Source organism: Palaemon carinicauda, chromosome 40, assembly GCF_036898095.1.
Source record: "Palaemon carinicauda isolate YSFRI2023 chromosome 40, ASM3689809v2, whole genome shotgun sequence".
NCBI lineage: Eukaryota > Metazoa > Arthropoda > Malacostraca > Decapoda > Palaemonidae > Palaemon > Palaemon carinicauda.
The window spans coordinates 51,328,890-51,345,939 of NC_090764.1; the positions used below are offsets into that span (position 1 = coordinate 51,328,890).

General features: G+C 44.7%; 1 protein-coding gene across 2 annotated transcripts in view; it reads right to left on the reverse strand.

The window, feature by feature from the left end:
- Positions 1-17,050, reverse strand: part of LOC137631777 (endoplasmic reticulum membrane-associated RNA degradation protein-like) — a 275,307-nt gene that overhangs the window by 182,457 nt on the left and 75,800 nt on the right. For both annotated transcript variants that reach the window (XM_068363736.1, XM_068363735.1), the window contains exon 4: positions 14,648-14,758. In XM_068363736.1, coding sequence (XP_068219837.1) covers positions 14,648-14,758 — 111 coding nt within the window. The remainder of the gene's footprint in view (positions 1-14,647; positions 14,759-17,050) is intronic.

The following is a 17,050-nucleotide window of genomic DNA, read 5'->3' on the forward strand; positions in this document are numbered from 1 at the left end:
CAGGAATTATTCCAAGCTCCTGGTCCATCTCCTCCCAGGAGATGGACCAAAGCAGAACAAACACTGTATCTGTATCTCCTGAAGGAGATTCCCTTGTACTGGAAGAGTGGGTCAAATGTTTGTGGGTTTGGCTATGGTACCTATGGACCTTCTGCATCAAGGGCCATTGAAAGAAAGTCAATCTCAATTGCATTCCAGCCTTCCAGGTCAAAGAGAATAATCTACAAGATGGATTCAGTATACAGTGTTCCTTGATAAAGATTCACTTGTACAGTTTCTTTATCATGTGGAAAAATGCAGAAGTAACAAGTGTGGAGTCTTTAAGTACGTTGAGTCCCCTGAAGGAGATTCCAATGTTCTGGAATAGTGGAACAAAACTTTGTGGGTCTGGTTATGGTAAGCAAGGTCCTTCTGGATCAAGAGCCATTGAGAGAAACTGTTAATGCCAAGTGTATTCCAGCCTTCCAGGTCAAAGGGAATAATCTGCAAGTTGGACTCGACAGAGAGAAGAAATCTTACTTGTTCCAGTATGCAATGTTCCTTGATAGAGATTAACCTGTACTCTCTTTATCATGTGGAAAAATGCAGAAGAAACTGGTAAAAAATCTTGACACCTCACTAAAAGGAAAACATTGTGTAATACACTAGTAGCAGCCTGAGCAACCTGTGTGGTTTGAGGAACTAGCAATTTGACTGTCTCCTCTTTTTCTTCTTTGTCTGCATCTTTTCCCACTTCTATGTGTGGTCCATGTTTCTGGACAGCATTCTCCATCTACCTCTGTCCCACACTTCATCACCGGTTAATCCCTTTGATCGAAGGTCATCCTTGATACAGTCCACCCACCTTCGCTTTGGTCTCCCTCTCCTTTTCCTTCCCTGTACCTCCATTTTTATCAGTCTCCTCCCAATATATTGTTTATTTCTTCTCATGACATGACCATAGCACCTCAGTCTACTTTCTTGGATCTTATCTGATATTTCTGTAACTCTTGTGGTACCCTTATCTTATCTCTTCATGTCATCCCACACATCCATCTCAACATTCTCATCTCTGCCACATCCAGCTTCTTCTCTTCTGTCTTCTTTATTGCCCTTGTCTCCGCTCCATACACCATTGCTGGTCTCACAACTGTCCTGTGTACTTTACCTTTCAACTTCACCCCTATTTTCCTGTCACATAGTACTCAATTATTTTTTGCTTTATACCTCACTTAGTTTGCCTAATATCTACAATACCTGGTTCTTTGGTCACTCACAGATTAAAGGTAGATGATGAGTATTACCTTGAAAAAAATATCCATATCTTAAAATAATATACGAAAAAATACGAGTTGAAGTGAAAAGAGCGCTGATAGAACTTTATACAAGTTTTTTATATTCTGTTTTTTACCTACAAATTTCATCCAAACTTAGATGAAAATACTGTAATTGGATTTTGTAGAAAAAATCCTCTTGAAAGTCATGAAACTAAAATTGAAGCAAGGAAGGAAAATATTGGTAAAATATTTGTCTTTGTAACAAACTCGATATCATTGCAAATTTAGGTGACGTTTTGTCAATGCATCCCGCCCACCCACGATTACTCGTCATCAAAATATTCCAATACTCATCATGAGACGTTTTTATTTTTTCCTTCGTAGCTCACCTATTTCCCCACTATTGGCACACGGGGACAAGCTACTGCAATGCATTCAAGGTAATATTTTAAAACTGCTCATAGGACAAAGTAACAGTTGATCCAGATCATCGGTTACAGAACGAAGACTCGCAATCTGAAAAGGCCTGAATCTAGGATCCATTATCCCTGAATTTTGAGTCATGGCAATAAACTCAGGGACGAAGCCGAGTGTCACCTCCCCCAATCCCCTTGAATGGGCAACGTCATAGGATAGACCATGAAATTCAATACCTTGCTTTGCAGAAGCTAAAGCGAATAGGAAAACTGTCTTTAAAGTGAAGTTGCAATCTGTTGCCTGGCATAATGGTTTAAAGGGACTGCCCTTCAGGGATGAAAGGACGAAAACTATGTTGCAAGGAGGTCTAACTTCTGACTGGAAGCAGGTAATTTCATAGCTTTGTATGATGAGAGATAACTCTACCGAAGAGAAAAGATCGACTCCCTTCAGTCTTAAGTCCATGCTTAAGGCTTAGCGGTAAATTTTCACTGCCCAGACCGAGAGGAGCTTTTCCTCCCGAAGGTATACAAGGAACTCCGCTATTACTGGAATAGCTCCAGTGAAAGAGAGATACCCCTTCCATGACACTAACTAAGGAAGACTATCCACTTTGCTTGGTAGACTGATGCATAGGATCTTTGCAGGTATCCAGACATCCTCCTCGTAACTCGCTGCAAAACGCCTCTCTGAGAGAAGAGATGCTGGATAGTCTCCAGGCGTGAAGACGAAGAGATGCTACTGGTTTGTGAAAGTTGTTCACGTGTGGTTGTCTGAGTAGATCTGGTCGTGGAGGGAGGTCCCTCGGGAGCTCTATCAGGAGGGGCACAAGGTATGGGAACCATACTGTGTGATGCCATAGCAGAGCTATGAGCATCATGAATAGGATGTTGGATGCTTTCGTTTTGTTGAGCACCCTTCTCATTTGACAGAATGGCAAAGACGTACACGCCGATGTTGTCCCACCGTTGTTGAAATGCATTTTGCCAGAGAGCCTGAGGGTCCAGGAGTGGGGAGCAGTAAAGTGGGACCCTGAAGTTCAGGGATGTCACGAACAGGTCCACAGTTGGGAAAACCCCAAAAGTCAGGACTTTGCTGGCTATCAGATGATTCAAAGACCATTCGGAGCCCACTATCTGAGTCACTCTGCTCAGATTGTCTGCGAGCACATTCCTTTTGCCTAGAATGAAGTGAGCCGATAGGGACACCGAATGTTCTTCTGTCCATCTTAGAGTCTAATGTTAGATAGCATAGGGGCTGCTATAAGGTACTGCCTTGCTTGTTTATGTACGCCACTACTGTGGTGCTGTCGCTTATCAACACCACAGAGTGACCTGCCAGGATCTATTGAAGAGCTAGAAAGGGTGCTCTCATCTCTAAGAGATTTATGTGCTGGTACCTTTCGGACTCGGACCATAGCCCAGAGGCAGCATCTGGGCCCACCACCCTTCTTTCGATGCACCTGTATAGAACATCAATTCCGGGGGAGAGACGAAATCTGTCCCTCTTCGGAGGTTCTCTTCTGTCACCCACCACTGAAGATCCGTCCTCTGCTCCTGTCTCATGGGAACAATAGTATCCGGGTAGCTGGTGTGTTGGCTCCACCTAGATTTCAGTTGCCACTAGAGAGATTGAATCTTGAGGCGACCATTGGGAACTAGATTGACCAGGGATGCTAGGTGACATAGGAGACACAACCCCTACTGGGCTGGAATCTCTTCTTGTCTGAGGAAGGGGTTTGCCACTTTCCTCACCCTGTGTACTCTGTTGTCTGATGGAGAGACTCTCTGAACCTTGGTGTCTAATATCAAACCTAGGTATACCAGTATTTGAGAGAGAAGCAGTGATGACTTCTCGTGATTGATTACGATCCTCAGATCCTGACAAAACTCGAGTCGTCTGTCTCATGATTGAAGAAGGGTCACCATCAAGTTTGCTAGAATCAGCTAAACGTCGAGGTATCGAAGGAGACGAATGCAGATTCTGTGAGCCCAGAGCAAACACTCTCTTGAAGAACTGAGGAGCTGTTCAAAGGCCATAGCACCGCACTTTGAACTGGGATTACCTGTTTTCGTGTATGATCCAGAGATACTTTCTGTAAGACGGATGGATTGGGATCTGGAAGTATGTGCCTATGAGATCCAGCATGCAAATAAAATCCTGACGACTTACTGCTTGAATGACCGTGTCTACCATCTCCATCCTGAAAGGAGTTTGTATGATAAACTTGTTCAGAGTTGAGAGATCGATGACTGGTCTCCAGCCTCCTGTTACCTATACCTATCTTGTTACCTCAAAACCTCAAGTTTCCTTGTTACCATTGCTGTACGCAATCGCTGAATGTCTAGGTTCACGTCAATAATTTTTATTTCATCTCTTCATGATTATTTATCATGTTTAATTATTATATTTCAGCAGCATACAATTTCTTAGTTTTATTATTAAACAATTATTATACTGTTCATTTCTATGTTTTATTCAATTTCAAACAACTATGCTCACTCATTTAAATTAGTTAAATACTTAAGGTGATTAATAACAAAAAATATTTAATTGACCGATCACAATACATATGTAATTCATTACCAGTGATAAGTCAGTGACTGAATTATGGCTGCACTGCATGTCACAATATACACAAACTCAGCACCTCCGACATAAACTCCACACACAAATGACAAATTCGTAGTTCATTTGTATTTTTCCCTAATACAAAACGGGAATTATCTATATGTGGATATATCTATTGGCAAGGCTGAAAGGTAGCCAATCAAACTTTTTGGTGCAAGCCTGGGTAGGGGGTGGCTAGTGGTACCAGCTACCTGTATATATGTAATATATGTAAAATTACATGTTTAAATACATGACCTAAGAGGTCAATATGGAAGTAGGAGCGAGTGTGAGAAATGCCATAGTCATGTTATAACCAGGATGCGAATGCCAAACCTCAGCAATGTAACATTTTTATGAAGAATAAACACAAATACAAATCGTGAGAAAGAGTTGTGTAGCACCGGATGAAGGTGTCTTCCTATGTTAATGTTTAGTTTACATTGTGTTTAAATGCTGAGATAACTGACTATACGATATCTGTGATATTGATATTTTAGCCAGTTCTTATTAAGTTGTCATACAGAATGGTCATCCAACCAAAACATCTATACTCCTGTGATGGAGATGTTAATAACTGTTTTTAAAGGAATAAACTATTTTAAAGTTAACTTACCTAGACTTACTTGAAGATGTAACATACCAAGTCTAATATACAACACATTGAAGATGACATTTGATGGGAACCTGAATGTCTGTTAATAGCAGTATCACACCAACAATTGGTGGCAGCGAATAAAACTAAGAACCAGAGAAAGATCTTCAAGAACCAGCGAATAAAACTCTAAGAACCAGAGAAAGATCTTTAAGAACCAGCGAATAAAACTCTAAGAACCAGAGAAAAATCTCCAAGAAATCAACAGTAATGAATCTACAATTTTGACGAAGTATCTACGTCCACCGAAGAAATGAAAACATTGAATACCAACAAATAAATGTTATACAAACTGAGGAATTGGATCTTCAATCAACATCCTAAAAAAACCAAGGACTGACATTCAACGTTTACTAAATATTCGAGAATCATATCCAGGAAGCACTACATTCAACGGAAATCGGACCCAAAACATTCACCCGAACATCAATAAGAAGAAACAATCCAGTGACAGAGAGAGAGAGGAAATGAAGACATCACCCTTCGCCCATATAAACCGAAGCTAAGTACATTTCTTTATTCATTTCAGTTTTAGACAGTGAAGTGTAGTTATCACGAGTCAATCGTCCATTATTGCTGGGATGAGTTGTTTGTTAATCTTCATTTTTCCTTTCATTAAAGGAAACTGTATTCAACTACGAATTCTCGTCGAGAATTTTTTTTTCTCTCTGTGCTAATTCCGTATTCTTTCAAAAGTTCTCGGGAAATATCTTTATATTTGTATCATTGTATTGGGGGATTGTGTTATGATCTTTGTTTGAATAGTATTTATGCATTTACGCAGTGGACGTCTGTATTCATACTAATAAGAAAAGGAGGTGGTTGAAGTATAATGAAGTAATAGAAAATTAGTATAGAGAGACATTTAGAGTCAAACTGAAAGAAAAACATGTTTTTCCCAGTTCAAGAACCCCCTTGCTCACCACAGGGTTTTAATATGCAAATCACTGTTCCTTGGTGAAGCAGCGTAACTATATCAAGGCAGTCTCATCAAGAGGGACTTCCTTTGTTATACAGTATGAATACCGCTATCACACACTCATGATATAATACACAGAAATTACTTGGGATGATAAAAGGCAAAACACTGGTACCTTGATGCTAAGCACAACATATGACTCAGAATGTGCATGCATCAAGACACTGACTTGACTGGGTGTTGAATAGATAAGATAATAAATGGATGATACCATCAAATTTTCACTAAGTGCAATGGGACTTTGCAGCTATGTTTAAATGAATTTTCCATGCATATCTCTGTATATAGGTATTAAAAGATCAACTGATTATAGTCAAATCAGCAGTTGGAGAATTTTTGGATAAGGTGTCCATGCACGCACATACACACACATATAAAATGGTTGATATTTATGATGTAATAGTAACTTTAATATTTGCTGTCTTGGTATTATTCATTGATATTGAGTATTTGAGATTTTTCAAGATAGTATTTCATAGTTTGAGATTACATAATATGATAATTTATATTTTTCCTAACTATACAAACATATGGGTATTACTTTTGGCGTAGCTGAAATGACGAGCCATTAGAATTTTAACGAGGGTTTACTACCCCCATCGCTAGTTAGCGAGGGGTAGCTTGCTAACCGCCCCCCCCCCCCTCACACACCTGTGTGCTGAGCTCACTTTGCTTAGAGGTAGGACTTCACGGGGGATAGGGCTGGCGGGCAAGTTTGATTAAATAGCTAAGGTTTGTATAGTTAGGAAAAATACAAATTATCTCCGAATTTGTCATTTGTTCCGTAACTGAAATACAAACCACGCTATTTAATATGGGTGATTCAACCCTTAGGAAGGGTGGAAAAGTCCCAGCCATACTGACTTTTGGCTTTGCCCGGGGACTCATTATCTGAGTGTGTCAGCACTCAACAATAAAGAGTCCCTGCACCTCGCTCGCACCTTGCTATGCAAGGGCTGCGGCCTACATATGCTGTGTGTGAAGGATTATGTGTGACTCATCTTAGGAAGTTGACCTGAAGTTCTTAGATGGAAAACTTTAGGCTAGGACTTTCCCAATACCACCTCGTCAGGGTATGAGGACGTGACAGTATTAACTTAATACTAGGAACACAAGGAAACATGGTTTATCTGCAGTGGTTTGAGGTCAGCTGTGCAGAGAACCCAGGATGCTGCTTTCCCCAAGAGAGGGGAGGATGAAGAAAAGAATATGGGCCAGACATACCTTTTCTTTCATGCAGACTAAAACCGGGTAACAATGCCCTCAACTCTCTGCTACTTGTCCATTAAGGAGCCTGAGGTTTAAACCAGCTGTTATGCAGCCACCACAGGGCCCATAGAGAACGTATCAAGCCTCCTGTGGGTCACGTCTTGCAGGTAGTGGGCTGTGAAGGTCGTCTGACCCTTCCACACCCCTGCTTGTAGAACCTGCGTCACTGAGAAGTTCTTCTTGAAGGCCAGGGGCGTAGCTACGCCCCTGACATCATGCGCTCTAAGGCGGCATGATGGAGGAGGGTCAGGATTCAGGGACAGATGGATCACCCTACGAATCCAAGCCGAGATAGTATTCATGGTGACCCTCCTCTTCGTTCTCCCAGTGCTCACAAACAAAGCTTGCACTTGGGGACGAATACAGCCGTTCTTTGAGATAAAACCTCAAACTCCTTACTGGTCACAGAAGGCGATGGTCTGGGTCATCTGTTACAGAACGAAGACTCGGAATCCGGAAAGAGTCGAATCGAGGATCCGGCACTCCCGAATTCTGTGTCTTAGCCACAAACTCAGAGACGAATCTGAACGTTACCTCCCCTCATCCCCTTGCATGGGCGATGTCATACGAGAGACCCTGAAGTTCAATGACTCGCTTGGCCGAGGCCAAAGCTAGCAGGAACACCGCCTTCCAAGTTAGGTGGCGATCTGAAGCCTGCGTAATGGTTCGTAGGGAGGTCTCTTACGAGACCTGAGAACTCGAACCACGTTCCATGGAGGAGGTCTCACTTCCGACTGAGGGCAGGTAAGATCATATCTTCGTATGAGTAGGGAAAGTTCCATCGAGGAAGAAATGTCCACTCCTTTGAGCCTGAAGGCTAGACTTAAGGCTGAGTGATAGCCTTTCACTGCCGAGACTGAAAGGCGCATTCTTCCCGCAAATAAACGAAGAACTCTGCTATCGCTGGAATAGTGGTATTGAGTGGAGAGATACCCCATCACGATTCAACCACATAAAACTCGCCACTTTGCCTGGTAGACCCCTGCGGATGACCTATGCAGGTGTCCAGACATCCCATTCGCAACTTGTTGCGACAATCCTCTCTTAGTGAGGAGATGCTGGATAGTCTCCAGGCGTGAGGTCGAAGCAAAGCTACGGCTTTGTGATAGATGTTGGCATGTGGTTGTCTGAGTAGATTGTGTTGTGGACGGAGCTCTCTCGGTAACTCTGATAGGAGTTGCGGAAGATCCGAAAACCATTCTGCGTGATGCCATAGTGTAGCTATAAAGGGTCATCGAAAGACTGACCGATATTCTGGTCTTGTTGAGTACCTTCCTCATCAGACAGAATGGGGGAAAAGCGCACACGTCGGTGCTGTCCCACCATTGTTGGAAGGCATCTTGCCAGCGTGCCTTGGGATCTGGGACTGGGAGGCAATACAGCGGGAGCTTGAAGTTCAGCGCTGTAGCGAACCGATCCACAGTCGGGTAACCCCACAAAGTCAGGACTTTGTTGGCTATTGAATGATCCAAGGACCACTCGGTACTCATTATCTGAGATGCTCTGCTCCGACTGTCGGCGAGCACATTCCCTTTGTCTGGAATGAAGCGAGCCGATAGAGGAATTGACTGGACTTCGGTCTATCTCAGTATCTCTACAGAGAGATGGGATAGCTGCTTTGAAAAGGTACCTCCTTGTTGTTGATGTAAGCTACTACTGTGGTGTTGTAGTTCATCACACCACAGAATGATCCGCCAGGTCTTTGTTGGAACTGTTGAAGGGCCAGGAAGACGGCCTTTATCTCTAGCAGATTCATATGGAGGAACTTTTCCGATTCTGACCACAGGCCTGAGGTACTGTGGTACAGAATGTGCCCCCCCCCCCCTTTGGTGGTGTCTGAAAACAGCATCCAATCCGTGGGAAGGAAACGAGAAGATCCATTCTTCTTCGTAGGTTCTCGCCTGTCACCCACCACTGGCAGTTCATCAGTTCCGCAGGATACATAGGGATCATGATGTCCGGGGAATCGCAGTCTTGATTCCACTAGGACCTGAGTCGCCCCTGGAGAAACCTCATCCTGAGGCGACCGTTGTGAACTAGACGAGCCAAGGGTGAAAGGTGACCGAGGAGACGTAACCACAATTGGTTTGGAAGCTCTTCTCGTCTGAGGAAAGGGCTTGTGACTCTTCTCAGCCTTACTATCCTGTCGTCTGATGGAAAGGCCTTATGGAGATTGGTGTCTATAATCATGCCTAGGTGAACCAGTCTTTGATTGGGCAGCAGAGCGGACTTCTCGAGACTTATCATGACCCTTAGGTCCTGGCAAAGTCCTAGAAATTTGTCTCGGTGTCAAAGAAGGAATGACTCCGAGTCTGCTAGGATCAGGCAGTCATCCAGATAATGGAGGAGACGGAAGCCGATCCTGAGTGCCCACAATGATATTAGAGTAAACACTCTGGTGAAATCCTGTGGTGCTGTGGAGAGACCAAAATACAGCACCTTGAACTGGTACTCCTTGTTGTCTATGCTGAATCCTAAGTACTTCCTTGAAGACGGATGGACTGGGATCTGGAAGTATGCGTCCCTCAGGTCCAGTATACACAAGAAGTCTTGCGGTTTACTGCAAGACTGACTGTGTCTGCGGTCTCCATGCTGACCGGAGTTTGCTTTAATCTGGGCCTCTGCCCACAGAGTTCACCCCCTTGCTGATCCCACGGCAAGGGTGCTAAATGACACCGGATTCGTCCTCAGGGGAGGTAGAGGTATTGTGAACAGGACACGATATCCCAGACTGATTACGGAAATCGTCCAGGAAACGGCCCTGAGTTGCCGCAACCTGTCTGCGCAACCTTGTAGGTATCCCGCCACTGGCGGACATGCAGGGAACTGGTAATCCTAGCATTTGTGGCCTCGGCTGCTCCTTCTAGGATTCTTCCCTCCCCTGAGGGACTACTTGCCTTTCTTGTCCTTGACCGGAAAGGGCTTAGACCCCTGTCTTAGCTGCCGTTGTTTTGGTGGGACGTGGTTGCTAAGGTGCTGGAGGTTTATGGGGCTTGAATGTCAAAGCCCCATATAGGAGGGAGTCTTGGTGACTTCCTACACCTCTCAGCCGCCTGCTTCACGTCCTTAGGCTCAAACAGGTTCGTTCCCATAATGAAAGAATGTCTGAGCCTGTAGATTTTGGTGCTAGGGGACTCCCGTTACTGTCTTGGAGTCCTTTGTTTCCCTCCCGGGAGGGATGCAGGACTCCAACCATGACGGAGGCAGGCTCTTCTCCACCCCTATTCGAGAAGTCTACCGCGCGAGGTGGGGTTTCCCTCAATGGTGTGATTGGGGAATGTCTCACCTCCCGGGACTCTCCTGAGGGCGGGAAAACTTTGTCCGAAGGCATGGGAGAAAAGTCTGAGGGGGGAGAGTGCCTGCCTCGAAGACTTACGAGGAGACAGCTATGTCCTCGGAGAAATTACCTCGTGCGAAACTCCTTTTCCTCATCGGGGGAGTGGATGCAGCCAAGGATTTGTGGCTCAACTCAGAGAGAACAGCTTAAAAGCCTGTGCTACCGCTCTGATTAGAGTCCCAAACCAGGCTGCCGGCTGACGGCTACGCTGTCAGACACTCCCTCTGGAGGGGAAGTCACCTGTAAAATGATAAGGAAGGCATATCCCTGGGCCTTTCTGGAACCTTTCCCCCCACCGGCAAGCGCGCTGTTCTGTGCTGGGGGGGGGGGGGGGAGGAAATGTGGCGATAGCGCCCTTACCGCGCGATGTCCGGCAGCCTCGCGCGGGGGAGGGTATTGGTGATTGCACTAGGGAGCGTGCTGGGGAATACCCGGGGGTCGCGCGCGAAAGCTGTTGAAGCGCTGATGTGGGGCGCGCGGGAATACCCTGGGCTCGCGCGCGGGAATACCCTGGGCTCGCGCGCGGGAATACCCTGGGCTCGCGCGCGGGAATACCCTGGGCTCGCGCGCGGGAATACCCTGGGCTCGCGCGCGGGAATACCCTGGGCTCGCGCGCGGGAATACCCTGGGCTCGCGCGCGGGAATACCCTGGGCTCGCGCGCGGGAATACCCTGGGCTCGCGCGTGGGAGACTGTTGAAACGCTCGCACGCGCGGGCAAGACTTCATAAAGTGCGCAGGAAACAGATTGATGTGCAGGATCAGAATGGAGAGCCCGTGTGGACCAGAATGTTGGAGCGTGCTGCAGCGCATAGGAGTTTGTTGGTGCGCGCGAGAGCGCAAGACTATTAGTGCGCGAGGGAGACCATCGGTACCCGCGCGCGTAAGAAGATCGTTGGCGCCTGAAGATCGTCGGCGCTTGCGCGCGTAAGAAGATCGTCGGCGCCTGCGCGTGTTAGAAGATCGGCAAGCGCGCGCGGGAAACCATCAGTGTCCGCACGCGGACGATCGTTGGTGCTTACGCGCGTAGGAAGATCGTCAGCGCTTGCTCGCGTAGGAAGATCGTCAGTGCTTGCTCGCATACGAAGATGGTTGACGCTTGCGCGCGTAAGAAGATCATCGGCGCGTAAAACACGCGCGTGTGCTTCACACGCTAGGTTGAAGGGTCAGCTGACAGGACGATCAGGAACTAGGATGTGTCCTTAAAAAGGGCGGGCATCCCCGATGAGGACCGTAGGCAGATCTGCTTTAGAGTCCAGGGCCGAAGTCCTTCGTTGCAGCGCAAGGTTGAGCTGGAAGATCGGTAGGTCAGCTGGCAGGACGATCAACACTGGAAGTTCTGCTTGATCCTCCGAGGCGGGGTCTCTATGAGAGACTTCTCCTGCGAACGAGAGAGGTACCCTTCGAAGAAGAGACTTGGAGACACTCGCAGGCTTAAGCACTGGAGAGCGCCTGTGTGCAATCTCAGGAAACTCCAACGATGTGCGCTGATGCGCAGGTGAGCGTTGGAGCGCAAGGGAAACCTGGCCCTTAAGGAAAGTACGTGCAGTATTTTCCCATACGCCCTTTTTTCACAGAAGGGATCGATGCCTGTTTAACAACAAGATGCGTTGGTGTCCACAGTGCGTCAGCAGTCAGGAACGGAGGTGGCAGGTCAGCAGTCAGGAACGGAGATGGCAGGTTAGCAGGTCTAGGAGATGGCGAACAAAACTTCGGAGAGGTCCGAATCAGCAAACTGATCTAATCAGGAACAATCCTCCGAAGAGGAGTCTCTATGAGTAGCCTCTCTCGCGAACGAGAGAGGTGAACACTTCGCAGAAGAGACTTGCCAAGACTGTGCTCCACCCCTGAAGGAAGAGAAATTTAGCAAGGGGGGAGAAAAGTCTGGCCGAAGAGCAGCACAGTAGTCGACGGCGATGAATTATTAAGGTATGGGAAGTTCTCCCTCTGCAGAGAGAAGATCTCACACCCGGGGAGGGAACCTCCCTCGGAAGGGAAGTTACCCAACCCCTGGAGGCAAACCTCCTTTAGCATTCTAAGATGATCTGAGGTGCTGGCATGTTGTCACGGGAGAACTTCTAAGAGAAGAGATAACGCCCATGACGACGTCCTTTTAGGGACGGCAGCGACAGCAGACTCCCCAGGCACAAACAGGACAGCTCTGCTTCATTGGCACTCTTTAGTCAAACGAAGAAAAACTGCATAGTTAACTGGGAAAATAAAATTAAATAATTATCTAACAGAGATTCCCCAGGGAGGAACTCCGAAGAGTAACCCTGAGGGAATAGCAAAAAAAAAATAATTAAAAATTAAGTATGCGCCCTCCTCCCCCACTGACATTCACGGGAGAAGTGGGAGGGCGGAGTAATTGTAATAAAAACAGAATTATAACAAAATTATAATTATCTAAATCATCTAAGAATGTTCACTAATGGTAAGAACCACTGACCCCCGAAGGGAAGTGTTCCTCACAGAGAAGCTGAAAAGTTAAAAATACAATTAGATTTCATTAAAAAATTGAGACAAATAAACGGAATAGCAACCCAACCCGCAACGGGAAAGGAGCTTCCGTAATAGTACGTAGTAGTATTAAGGGGTGAACGACCTCGAGTAGAGAGAGAAACCGTAGTCAATCTAAACTCACACATTCCCTTCGCTGAGAATCCAAGTTCCCCGTAGGAAAGGAGGAACAGCGAAGATAATAGATGAATAAAGAAAGTCCAGCGATGACGATTCCCCACGGCGGCCGAGTTAACGGAAAAACCGAAGGAACGACTGAAGGACCAAGAGGGAGAGGCCGTACCCCATGACGTGTAACCGTGGTGGCCTTGCACTACGCAGGTGTTATTGTCGTACATCACACACACAGCACAAACACTGAAAAGAAAACTTACTACATTTCTATACACAAATATATACATAAACATGAAGAATGTTTATATATATTTACAAGTATAAGAAAAAGTAAGTAAAAAGACAAAAAGCATTAATGGCTGTCAAAGAGGCGAGGGAGAGAGCGGACACTTCCGTCTCCCACCCGAGCCGATAGTAAAGTGAGCTCAGCACACAGGTGTGTGAGAGGGGGGAGTAGCAACCTACCCCTCCCTACCCCCCCGCTAACTAGCGATGGGGGTAGTAAACTCACGTTAAAATTCTAATGGCTCATCATTTCAGCTACGCCGAAAGTAAAACCCATATCAAATAGCGTGGTTTGTATTTAAGTTATGGAACAAATATGTAGCATTCTCATTCTCACTCTGGAGGATGGGGTTTGTACCAGAAGCATGTATTACTTTATATAAATCTAGCAGTGTTTATGAAAAGTAGAAAGTTTCAAGTTAATATTCACCTAATATATTAAGTCTCTCATGGTCCCTTCAATACATTTTATCAAGGAAAAAGTTATATAAACATCTGAGTTCAGTAAAAGTTGTACATATTATTATATTAGTATCAAATATATTTTCTGTCCTCAAAATGTTCTTGCAATTCTGAAATAAACTTTATTATCTCATTAGTTCATGTTGAGTTTGCTTTAATCACAAGAGAATTTAAGCTCACTAGCCACACTTCCATAGAACCTTCCATTAACACAAAAATGTTATGATTGCAGTTGAAATGAATGTATGAGTAAGCATAGTGTTTGAGAATGGTTACATTTAAACATACTTAATAGAAATATACCCAAATGAATGTAAGGGTATCATTTACAAAAAATGTAAATCAACATATATAATTATTGTTCAAGAAATGATTGCATGTAGCCAATGATCTTTTCTTACATGTTATGTACTATATCCAAATGATGAAGCAGGCTGCTTTTAGTGGTACTATACTAAACTTGTTTAATATATGATTGGTAGGTTTAACGTAAGATGAAATTGCAAATAAGGTACTCAACATACAATCTATAGGAAACTAACAGTTGGCAGCCGCCTTATTTGTTTACTTACTTTGGAGTAGTCCAATAAAACCCTGCATAAAGCTTAAAATACTAGCTTAGTACCCAGTCACTTAAAATATGGAATTTGTATCTTACATAAAATTCCAAGAGAAGCTACCAATTGAGTTTTAAATAAAACTACAGTACACTCTAATAGTAACTACATATTTAACGTGCACTTACGTTGCCAAAGGCCCGTTCTGCTACAGATGTAATCATTAATAAGGCCAAAAGATAGTCACCCTCACTCTTTTGAGAAGAAACCAGCTTGAAGCAATCTAACACAACATCTTCCTGTATATGATAGAAAAAATAGATTAAGAGTTATAAAAGAAGCTCTATAGGAAAAGTATTTAAACATTAACACTTTATTTCAAGGTGTTACCATAAAGGCTGAGACATTATTATCATAGGAACTTAATTAACTTAAAATTTTCATGTTCTCCCTAGTATACAGCCATACTTTCAAAGAGATGAGTCTGCTCAAACACTGTGTAAGTCCAATTCTAATTAAACAATGGGTAGGGAGGGAGACCTTAGTATAAGAGAAAACTTTTCCTTTACAGAAAATTATATCTAATTAAAAATAATGTTAATAACTTACTTAGCAGATTATCTATTTGGGAAAGAAGTTGATTTGGAAAAGGATTACTCTTTGACTGAGATATCACCTAGCTAGAAAATGCTATACAAAATTATGGCATGCTGTCAACCTACTCTAATTTGGTACATTTGATCTAGAATTAGTGGATTGGATAAATGAAATGAAAAGACAGAATTTCTATAATAATGAATATGACAGAGAAGCAACAAAAGAACAGATTCCACTCTGGGAAGTAAGGCAGTGGTCTGAATGGGATAAAATGTTGAGCTGGGATAACTATCTCCTTGGAAGTCACTATAGGGTCGAAATAAACTGTACTGATGTATCTGAAGAAGGTATTCCATAAAGTCAGACATTTATAAATAGCCAGAATTTCACTTGGCCACCCGAAAACCCAAAGTTCAGACTTTATCAATTTAGCAACATATAAATAATCAGGACAAAAGAATATGCACTTCCGATAGGTTCTCAATGTTCTTAATACAGTATATGGTGAGGGGGAAGTAAATAGGTAACAAACAAATGTCAGTAATTGTCAAACAAAACACGAAGCAAGGCTGATACCTTTTCAGATTTCTTGAAAGTGAATAAAAGTTCCTCATATCTATCATTCTTGGCAAGTATAGAAGGAACCAAACCAATCAATATGACAAATTCGAAGAAAATTTGTATTTTTCCTAACCATACAAACCTTAGCTATTTACAAAGGGTATTACTTTTAGCGCAGCTGAAATGACGAGCCAATAGTTTTTAACGAGGGTTAATTACCCCCGCGCTAGTTAGCGGGGGGTGGGGAAGGGTAGCTTGCTACCCCTCCCCCCTCCACACACCGGTGACTTGCTTCACTTCACTTAGAGGTAGGACTTGACATGGGGGTCAGGGATGGCGGGCACATATGTGTAAATAGCTAAGGTTTGTATGGTTAGGAAAAATACAAATTATCTTCGAATTTGTCATTTGTTCCGTAACCGAAATACAAACCACGCTATTTACAAAGGGTGACTTACCCCTTAGGAAGGGTGGAAAGTCCCCAGCCTTACTGACTTCGGCTTGCCCAGGGGCTCGATCCCTCAGTGAGCAGCACTAGAGAGAGGGAGCCCCTGTACCTCACAGGTTCCTAGCATCGCTAGGAACGAGTGGCCTACATAAGCAGTGTGAGGAGGAGAGTGTGACTCGTCTTATGAAGTTGACCTTGAGACCTTCAGATAGGAATTCTAGGATAGGACGTTCCCCATACCACCTCGTCAGGGTATGGGAGACGCAACAGTATTAAGCTTAATACTAGGAGCACAAAGAAGCATGGGTTACCTGCAGAGGTCGAGGTCAGCTATGCGAGGACCAGGATGCTGCTTCCCCAAGAGAGGGGAGAATGAAGAAAGAAGTAAGGGTCAGACATACTCTTTCATTCACACAGACTAAGACCGGGTAACAACGCCCTCAACCTACTGCTACTTGTCCAAAAAGGAGCCTGAGGTTAGACCAGCTGTTGTGCAGCCACCACAGGGCCGATAGAGAACGTATCGAGGCTCCTGTGGGTCACGTCTTGCAGGTAGTGGGCTGTGAAGGTTGTTTGACGCTTCCAGACCCCAGCTTGAAGTACCTGCGTCACAGAGAAGTTTCTCTTGAAGGCCAGGGATGTAGCAATACCCCTGACATCGTGGGCCCGAGGGCGACGTGACGGAGGAGGGTAAGGATTCAGGGCATGGTGGATAACCCTTCGAATCCAAGCAGAGATGGTGTTCCTGGTGACCCTCCTCTTTGTCCTGCCTGTGCTCACAAACAAAGCTCGCACATGAGGACGGACTGCAGCCGTTCTCTCCAAGTAGTACCTCAGACACCTCACTGGGCATAGTAGCAGCTGGTCTGGGTCGTTTGTTACAGAACGGAGACTCGTGATCCTGAAAGAGTCGAACCGAGGATCCGGCACTCCAGGATTCTGAGTCTTGGCCACAAACTCAGGGACGAACCTGAACGTTACCTCC